The following is a 10334-nucleotide window of genomic DNA, read 5'->3' on the forward strand; positions in this document are numbered from 1 at the left end:
TTAAGAATATGTATAAGGATTTTATTGGTTGAATTAACTAACCCATCTCTTTGGGGATAGTAATTATTAGTCCCTGCCATCTGGCATTCGGCAGGGACTATAGTAATCGTTAGGGTGGGAGTTAGCATTAATTTGTACTTGCTGGTGAGCGTTATTGCCTGGTTAATCCAAAGTTTTTAGTCCCTGCTGTGGGGTCATGCGCGCACAAAGCCAAAGTTCCATTCCGCTTGAACGATTGCCATCTTATTTGGCCTCTTCCCGAGGCGGAAGAGGCCCGACCTTAGGTTAATTTGCAAGTTACCGCTAATTTCAGTGTGCCTGACCGTTAACTGTTAGCGTTAATGCTAGCATTACTTCCTTACAGGTTTCGTTATTTCCTAAACTATATCCCGATTTCGTAAACTATATCCTAAGGTCGCAGGGTTAACAGGTGTTGTGCTGCATCGCATCGGTGTGCTGGTATTGACGGGTGGGTAATGAGGTTCTCGCCATATGCTTCTGCAAATCTTTTTCAGCCACTCGACTTCGCTCACAAAGGTCTCGAGTTTCACTCACATCGGGAAGGAGGAACGAGGATGGCTTGTGGAGCTAGGGTTCATCAGAGCTTTGAAGCTGAGTTTCAGAGCTTTGAAGCTGAGTTGGGCGCCGACACACTAGTCGATCTTGATAGAGTAACCCACGAAAACCTTGCATATAACCAGAGCCTGGTCTTGTACATTTAATTGTTTTTCTTACATTTATGCTCTGTTACCATTTTCGGTAATTTTAAGCGGTGCCTCCATTACAATTTTCTGTAATTTTAAGCGCTGCCTACATGTATGTCAGTGATTCTGTATTAATTTTTTTCCTTCATTTATATTCTGTTATGTTTTGCTACGGAAATGATATTTTTTTCTCGAATTTTCTTGTATGGTACTCCATGCTTCGTAACTGCCTCTGAAATGGCCTTGAAAGCCCTTCCACAGATCTGACGAAAAAGACATAGAAGAATACAAGATAGAAAGAGAGTTCTCTGACCAATTTATATGCCTTTCGCTCCTCCTCTGCGAAGCTCCTTTGTTTTTCCAATAGCCTACTCATTTTAACATGCTCTTCCTCAAACTAATGCCCCAATTCTGCCATAGAGGAACTATGGTACTCCATGCTTCGTAACTGCCTCTGAAATGGCCTTGAAAGCCCTTCCACAGATATGACGAAAAAGACATAGAAGAATACAAGATAGAAAGAGAGTTCTCTGGTCCGAGCATCCGACCTTCCGGTAACCTAGCCCTCCTTAAGACAACGATTTGCTAAAGGGATACAAGCGATTATTACAATAAACTAGAGTTCTGATGCGATAAATGAAGGGCTCCTTCTCTATGGTCTTCTTCACATTCGCGTGGGAGGCCGTTCCGTGCAGTACAAGCTGAGCGTCAAGAGCAAGCAAGACAACATCTGTCAAAATGCATGTAAGCGAACATCTGTCAAAATGCATGTAAGCGAAGTTGTTATTATAAAATTACATTTTTTTGTACTGCTAACAAAAACCTATGATAATATTTCTCCTAATTGCCTCGAATTTGTAACCGTTATAGCTTCAGAGTTTACTGTAATCTGTATTTTTTGTAATCATTTCTTTTTCTTTGTTTTCCAGAAAGAACTTATTTCTTCCTAATTGCAGGCGGGTTGACGGACGCCGAACTTCTGTTCCGAGATAAAACTATGAGGTTCTTCCTTTCGTTTTTCCTCATACAGTCAATACTCTAATTTAAGTTCGAGTTCTATTCAGTAATCAATTTAATTATTCTTTTGTAACGATGTTCATGTGTTTCAGGTATTGTCCCGGCGCTTGGATAGTATAACTTTCTCTCGGCGTCCTCAACATTCCATTACCTATACTCTTTGTTAAATATTCGTCCTCTTTCCTTATCAGGTCAGAGACTTCAACCCTTCAAGTCTGTTGCTCCTGAGGTGAATGCCATATGTGAAGACATTTCCGTCTCTGTTCAATTTTGAAGTTTTTCTCCCCTGTTGAAGAGAATTCTTTTTCATGGCTTCGGCCATTTGTAAATATACATTCATCTCAGTTTTCAAACTGTTTATAAATAGCTATCAAATGTCAATACAATCGATTTATCGCAGCACAGACCTAAGCTTATAACTCCCTCCTGCAGCAGGGTTTACTGGGCTGGTGAGACGTGGTGAGACATGAGACACGGTCAGGGCTACTCCCGGTCCATCCTTTGTGAAAAGCTGTGTGTTTGGCAGCTGAGTTTCTGTGAAGGCACTTGGTCTTTCGTTAAACCTCTGGTGGTGAAGCAGTAGGACACGCGTAGCACATGCAAATTCTATATATTACTGTTAACCATCATTTTATTTGTATGTAACCATTGTCGACATAACATAGAAATCATCCTACACAAAAAGCTATGTGGGACCTACCATGGCTCTAAGGGATTGTTCTTCGGAGTGGTTCTTTCTATTAACCTTTTCACATAATCATTAATTTCTTGAATTGGCAACTGTCTTCAATAGTCTTCATTCTTTCGTGTCTTTTTGGCTGTGTATTCTTTTCACCTCTAGTTGTCGCTGTGCATTGAACACACATCTATGGAATTTAAAGAATTTTTCATGGCCATGACCTGCAGCTTTTGCTACTATGTATTCCATGGTTATCTATTCTCAACCCTGACCAGTGTATCGTGGGTGTGCTGGATTTGGCCTCACTCTGTCACAGCACAGCAGATTGGCTCCGGCATGAATGGCCTCGGACTAGGTGCCTTTGGTTTCGATTGGAGCACCATCGCAGACTTCTTGTTCAGTCCTCTTATTTCTCCATTCTTTGCCATTATGAATGTCATGGTTGGTTATGTCTTCGTAGTATACTTTGCAGTCCCTCTTGCTTATTGGGGTACTAACATGTACAATGCAAAGGCTTTTCCTATTTTCAGCTCCGATTTGTTCACAGCCCAAGGTCAAAACTATAATATTTCACAGATTGTGAACAATAAATTTGAGCTGGATCTCGCTGCTTACAATCAGAATGGTCAAATACATATGAGATTGTATTTTGCTCTGACTTATGGGTTTGGATTTGCAACCATTGCTTTTACAATTACCCATGTCGCTCTATTCTATGGGAAGTAAGTTCTGATTTTTGTATTGACTTGACTTCCATTACTGCTTTCTTGCAAGATCATCAATTATGGATGTTAGTTTAAATGACATGCGTTGTTATGGTGCAGGGAAATATGGCAGCGTGCTGTAGCAGCATCCAAAAACAATCGGCCTGATATCCATACTAAATTGATGCGCAAATACCCTGACATCCCACAATGGTGGTTCTACACTCTCTTGTTTGGGACTGTTGCTGTTGCCTTTGCACTCTGTAAATATACATTAATTATGACTTCAGAATTATTATTCTAGAACTATTTATTTCAAATTTTATTCTTTTATGAATTTCTCTCTCGGGCCATTTGTGCCAGACTAGGTATATAGGTGGGCAGACCACATCAGTAGTAGAACCCTGGTGAATGACGTAACACTCTGTCATCCTCACGAGTGAGCCAATGCCTCATTGGCTGGATGGGCATGATATTGATTGAGATTTACTCATAGTTCTCTTTCGAAAGTTTCTGAAAGGACCTAATAAGGACCGAAAAAGGGTAAAATTCAAGTTTGAACTTTGCAAAAACATGATTTTATCATTGTGTCTGTATTGGTCTTTGTTTATCACTCTATGGACTATACTTGGGTCAAATTTTGGGAAGGTCACGAGTGTTCTGATTGGTCAAATTGATGCCTGGAATTTAATTTAATGAGGAAGTGCTGTATTTTCAGCATGGTTTCATTGAATTGTAGGCTCTGCGAGGGAGTCGAGGAACAAATACCAAAAGCATTATGATCACCTTTCTGTGTTTGTTACTTGTTACTAACCATGCTTTAAAGTTTATTCCATAAGTAGTGGGCACTTAGCTTCTCCATCGTTTGTACTTAGCTTACTTACTGTGATGTGCTTTGATTACAGATATGCCATTGTTTATTAGACAGCTTTGTGTAACTTCTACACTTCTTCTTGTTGAACTTCCAGGTTTTTTTAAATCCCCTGGTTTCATTTTTTATCTTAATAGTAATAACAAGGTGACTATATTCATTGTTAGTTTTGTAATATGTATAAAATGATTGCATTGATTCAGAAAGTCCCATAATGGTATAAGTTATCACATATACATGTTTTGTTTTGTTTTTTATCTTCAATACAAGCCTTCAAAAGGGCTACACCATAAAGAGTGGATTCCCGCTTAGCTACCTGGTCTGTGGGACAGTAATTACCAAAAACACTGAAAAGTTGTATTCGATTTCATCCCTTTGAAACTCATTGCATATAGGTGGGCAGACCACATCAGTAGTAGAACCCTGGTGAATGACGTAACAATCTGTCATCCTCACGAGTGAGCCAATGCCTCATTGGCTGGATGGGCATGATATTGATTGAGATTTACTCATAGTTCTCTTTCGAAAGTTTCTGAAAGGACCTAATAAGGATCGAAAAATGGTAAAATTCAAGTTTGAACTTTGCAAAAACATGATTTCATCATTGTGTCTGTATTGGTCTTTGTACATTGTTTATTAGACAGCTTTGTGTAACTTCTACACTTCTTCTTGTTGCAGTTTGATAGGATGTTTCAGCTGTTGGGTTATGCAGGTGTGGTTTTATTGAATGTGACAATGTGGAGCTGCTATGTCAGCAGTCTTAAGGCTCTAACTTCGTTGCAAGCTACAGTTGTGAACTTTGCTACCAATTTTTTGGTTTCGGGATTAACTGGCCTCTTTCTCTTCAAGGAATCATTGAACTTCCAGGTTTTTTTAAATCCCCTGGCTTCATTTTTTATCTTAATAGTAATAACAAGGTGACTATATTCATTGTTAGTTTTGTAATATGTATAAAATGATTGCATTGATTCAGAAAGTCCCATAATGGTATAAGTTATAATCATAACATTTTCTTGAGTTATAATGCATAATCGTATTTTTCAAGGCCAATAAGTTTTATATTCCCAGTAGGGTCAGTGTTCTGATTGGTCAAATTGATGCCTGGATTTTAATTTAATGAGGAAGTGCTGTATTTTCAGCATGGTTTCATTGAATTGTAGGCTCTGCGAGGGAGTCGAGGAACAAATACCAAAAGCATTATGATCACCTTTCTGTGTTTGTTACTTGTTACTAACCATTGCTTGTACTTAGCTTACTTACTGTGATGTGCTTTGATTACAGATATGCTTATGATCTACTTTGTAGACTATGTTCAATATATACAATGTGCATGCTTAAGACTAGTAGGTAGTAGGTGTTATGATCACTTGTAAACTAATCCCATACGAATTACTATGATCTAACTCTCGAGTTACTCTCTATGACTGATCATGTCTTGACAATGCTATGCAATCTGATATGCACTACTTTGCTTTAAACGTGATATAAAAATAGCTTCAGGTCAACAGGAGTAAAGAACTTTATTGATTTATTTCTTGTAAATCATCTAAGCAGAAATATGTTGGTGTTTTCAGATATGCAATAAAGGCAAATGCCATATAATAACTGATGTTGGCTTCTATAGAGTTTAGTTTTTTCTATCATACTTTTTTAAAAACAGGCTCAACTTCACGCAGGGACTCGCTGCGTCGCAGCTCCCCTTGTTAAAATATTTTATAGTGATCCCTTTTTCTATACAATATTTAGTTCATTTCAAAGATGAAAAATATGATGTATTGTAAAAAGAAATGATTAAGGAATAAAAAACCTAGAAATTATATTATGTTCAAGTAAATATATCATCCTATCATCATTGATTTTCTCGAGTGGAATAACTTCTATTCATCGTGTAAGATAATATGTCGGAGTTAGAATATATTTATGAAGTTGTGAAAAATTAGGATTCATTTCACCAATTACATCCCATCCCATTTCCCAAAAGGGCTTTATACTTCTATGGGTTGTAAAGGAAAGGTAGCTATTTTCTTTCATACCGAAGTAACTTTCTTGCATAAGAGTATGAATAGTTAAACAAATTAGGCTGATAATAATGAGCACTAAGAATTTGTTGTGCAGTGGTTTTTCTACCAAAACTACTTCTAGCTGGTCCATCATGTAGTTGAATTAAGCCTTCTCGGAATTATATTTCTCGTGGCATATTAGATAAAAACAATCATAATTTCTTCTAAACAACACTCCATCAATTAATTGATATTTAACACGATTTAATCCGAGATCTCTTCTTTGTTTAGGTTCTACACCATTTAGTATAAAATATTTAATTTATAGTAGCATGTATTATTTAGAACATGAATGTAAAGAATTTCTTCTTGATTTACCTCAAACTCATTACGCCAACCTTCTCCATGATCAGTAATCCTTCCAATGTGACTCATAATTTGCCTAGACCTTGTCGTATTATTAATTTCAAGATGATATTCTTGGAGCGTGGTCGTCTAATTTGATCACTTTTCTCCTAAATCTTTTCGCACAAGAATATTGCAGACAACCAGATGAGGAACAATTACTTTGATATGAAATTTTAAAAGGAAATGATGATATTTTTTAACAACTTTAAAAGTAACATATGCTTACTTATTAATGCTAATATAATTTAGGTCTATTCTATGGAATGAAGAACTCATGAAAGCTATCCATATCTCTATATCTTCTGGTTTTTTTTTAATCATAACAATTGCATAGGACATATTAGAGGCAATTGTATACAATTATATAATTGTTTTCAAATTATAGAAATTACTTCCTTTATAGTTTTGAATTTTTTTTTTCATTATCTCATTTATATATATGATCATTTTTTATATCATGCTCTAGATTGGTTTCATAATCTTGATAAAGCCTCACACAAATCTTTTTACAAAATTATTTTTCCCCAAGAATGAGTGCATTGTTTTCCTATTATGAGGAAGAGGTATTTGTAAAACATATTTAAGTTTGTTTGCATTGATTTCTTATTATAAGGAAGAGGTATTTGTAAAACATATTTAATTTGTTTGGGTCAATTATTTTCCCCACCTTTGACATTACAAACCCTAATTCCTTTTCTTCTGTTACAACAAAAATAGTTTTCTCAAGATTTAAGGATATAACATATTTCCTACATCTCTTAGATGTTCAACATGATCTCCACCTTTTTTTTAATACACTGTAATAACATAAAGATATAAATCCATAAAAGTATTCATGAAATCTTTAAAATAAATGTTCATTGTTAATTGAGAAGTCATACCCACATTTATCAAAATAAAATCCATCTTTTGATAGGGGAATGTTCCCATCTTTTTTTTTTAAATATAGTTTTAATTTTGTCTACTCGCAAGACCAAAACCTAATTATAACCAAAGAAACAATCTAATAAGGAGAGCATTTATGAACCACAAAAATATTGTAATATTTGTTTCCTTGGAGGACTAGGGTAGTTGTCTTTCTCAAAATTTTTGCTTAAATTTTAGAAATATGTGCGAATCCTAATATTAATATTCCCATTCCTTTTGTAAGTGGTATTAAGTTTTATACAATATGGTTGTTTGAATAGAAAAGTAATCTTAAATTTCAATAGTTTGTTTAATTTTTATTTTTATTTAATTTCAATCTTTTTATGTATTTTTCTCAATTTTTGATTTACAAGTTTCACATTAACTTATGTTGAAATATTTTTGTGTCATAAAATTTCAAATAATCATAGATCCAATAAAAAATATCTTTGTATTAATTGAAGTGGTTGATAAATGCTACGAATCAAGAAGAAGTGCAATTGACTCCTAAATTGATATTTTGGGAATTCCCTTCAATTCTTAAACTAATAACTTCATATTGCATAGAGGAACTTTTTCTTTACAGTTTTTACTTCCTTTGAACCTATATTGTAAATAAAAGAGATTCTCCACATGAATTATTAACTTTGGTATGGGGTTTTCTAATTTGGTTTAAAAGTGCAATTTTTTTTTTGTTGATTTGTATATCATGTTGATCTTCCTTAGCTATTGACTCTTTGAAAGTGTGTTCTAACGTGATAATATTTTTTATTTGTTGGCCATCCTAAAAATACTCTCCAAATGGAGATGTTATATAGGACTAATGACCTAAAAGGAATCTTTATAGAAAATCTATCTTGAGAGAAATTTTGCATAGTGAGTAGCTAGTAGTTTCATGGAAACACTTGCTAATAAATGAACATTAATGTTATGTTATTGAGGAATGTAATTTAATTTAAAATATTAAATTTTTGAATTGAATTCCAGACCTCTTTTACTTAAATTTTTAGGTGATTTGAAATATAGTAAATGGTTTTGTATACTTGTCTTATAATTATTTCAGAATCTATAATTGCTTTTAAGTTCTTGACTTTCAAACCTATACCTTTTATTAAGACATGGCTATCATTCAATTTCCTTGTAGTACTTGGTCATTGATATGTATATTGATATGTGACTTTGAAGCCTAAGAAAAAAACAACAATTAAGTGCATTGAAAGTCATATAGTTTCCATTAATTATAAAATAATGACAAGCTTCATGCATTAAACTTAACCACCTTCAATTTTTTTAAATTAAAAAGAAGAAAAAAACCCTTATTGTAACACTCGGTATTGTCTATATGGTTGAGACATATATGTATGTACACCCAACCATATATATGTATGATATAATTTTACTAACCTAGTCTATATTTAGGAGGGATATATATATATCTATCTATCTATATATATATATATATATATATATATATATATTATTCATGAAAACTTTGGAGACACTATTACACTATATATATATCTTAAAATTAGCCAAAAATGTTGGATAACATTTTGAAGACTGATATAGGAGCATCCAGCTAAGGCACCATGACCAGGTGTCGGTCTCTGCCAGGTTGAAAAGTTGAGTTAACATTTTGTTTGTCTTTTATGTTAGTTTGTCAGAATAGGAGGTAGGATTTTTGTTTTTATCTTAATCTTTGAATTAGTTAAAGGTAGTTTGATCGGTTAGGGTTATTTACTTGTCTGTCTTTAATAAACCATGGATTAATAATTGTCCTGTTATTCTAAAAAGAAAAGACAAATGTGTCTAAAAGGAAAATCTCGTCATAAAGAAAGAACCGAATGCTTAACAGCTATGTAACTGTAAGGTCTACGACTAAAAAGTAACTGTACAATTTCATTAATTGTGAACAAAAAAATATAAATGTAACAATGAAAGTCATGTACAGGGTTCAACACTTCTTGCGCTCTAATAATAACAATAACAGTGAAAACAATTCAATCCATCTGTGTGTCCTACTGTATTTTCATTGTTATTTCTAATTAACGAACATTTGAACAGACAATATGTTGTTAATAGACCATTGTATTTAATTCTCTTTGTTGTTCCTGAGGAAAACCAGTCCTAACAGTGAGACAGGCCAGATGCCAGAATGAGGGCTTACATTTCCATTGAAGAAAACAACATTGACAGAATAGGAGCAACACAAATAAATTCTAGTACGGGTCAAGCATCCACAGGCCAAACGAAAATTTCTATTTTTGAAACTGACTGTCAAACAAATTACCAGAGCAGCCACAACACTCTCTCTTGTTTGTGGAAAACATTACAAGCATAGCCGTAAAGCAACAATTGCATTTCCAGGCGTAGAATCTAGATTAAAAAAAGGAACGATGGCCTAAGCACATAAATGACATTCAGGTAAATCGAACCCAACCTTCTTTCCTGAAGTTTTTTTCTTCAAATTACAAAAGCAAACGTATGAAAATACATAGTAGCATTACAAGATAAAACACGGACAAACGTATAAGCCAGTGGATGACAAACCCTAGGTGAGGGTTTTGAAATTTGTTTTATACATAGCAACAAACGTATAAGCCAGTGGATGACAAACCCTAGGAGAGGGTTTTGAAAATTTCTTTTATACACAGCAAATTACAACCAATAATCACCACACAGTGGAAGCCCAGACAACCAGAACACTACCTAGAGCCGAGATCCATTTGACAAGCATCAAGGGGTGACAAACCCTCACAACTAGAGGCCTATTCTAAGAACAGAACAAAGACTGAAGGAAATTCATGTTGGCGGAGCCTACCAGACAAAGACCGAAGCATTCATTGCCAAGACATCCAACCGCAAACCCCCAACACCTACAGAGAGGTTGACGCACAGGTGTTAGTGCCACATTGTCAAGGAAAACGAAATTACAGTGCATAAAAAATAAATAATAGAGATCGCATTTATCTTACCTGAGGGATTGCAGTGAGAATAAAGGACGAGCTTTCCACCCACGGGTTTCAACCAACTGCAGAGACGAAG

At 34.7% G+C, this 10334-nt stretch overlaps 1 protein-coding gene across 16 annotated transcripts; it reads left to right on the forward strand.

Annotated features, from left to right (window-relative positions):
• Positions 1-389: 389 nt before the first annotated feature.
• Positions 390-3577, forward strand: LOC149165708 (oligopeptide transporter 4-like). Of its 16 annotated transcripts, none has more exons than XM_089432362.1 (6): positions 390-671; positions 1188-1448; positions 1661-1706; positions 1814-1950; positions 2157-3122; positions 3225-3577. In XM_089432362.1, exons 5-6 carry the CDS (start codon positions 2590-2592, stop codon positions 3406-3408), a joined length of 717 nt encoding a protein of 238 aa, XP_089288488.1. In that variant the 5' UTR covers positions 390-671; positions 1188-1448; positions 1661-1706; positions 1814-1950; positions 2157-2589; the 3' UTR covers positions 3409-3577. The 16 variants fall into 16 exon arrangements, with proteins under 16 accessions (XP_089288488.1, XP_089288495.1, XP_089288493.1 ...); XM_089432369.1 differs by lacking the exon at positions 390-671 and having other exon boundaries at positions 1040-1448; positions 3225-3317; positions 3473-3577; XM_089432367.1 differs by lacking the exon at positions 390-671 and having other exon boundaries at positions 1043-1448; positions 3225-3367; positions 3473-3577.
• Positions 3578-10334: the final 6757 nt, after the last annotated feature.

The sequence above is a fragment of the Pinus tabuliformis genome, chromosome 5_1, assembly GCF_031772625.1.
Source record: "Pinus tabuliformis cultivar Carrire ecotype Pingquan chromosome 5_1, CPIR1, whole genome shotgun sequence".
NCBI lineage: Eukaryota > Viridiplantae > Streptophyta > Pinopsida > Pinales > Pinaceae > Pinus > Pinus tabuliformis.

Bases quoted from the DNA above. Each gene is read 5' to 3' on its own strand.
- LOC149165708 (XM_089432362.1), top strand. From the start codon at position 2,590: ATGGAATTTAAAGAATTTTTCATGGCCATGACCTGCAGCTTTTGCTAC. The intron at 3,123-3,224 runs GTAAGTTCTGAT...GTTATGGTGCAG, and splicing joins GTCGCTCTATTCTATGGGAA to GGAAATATGGCAGCGTGCTG.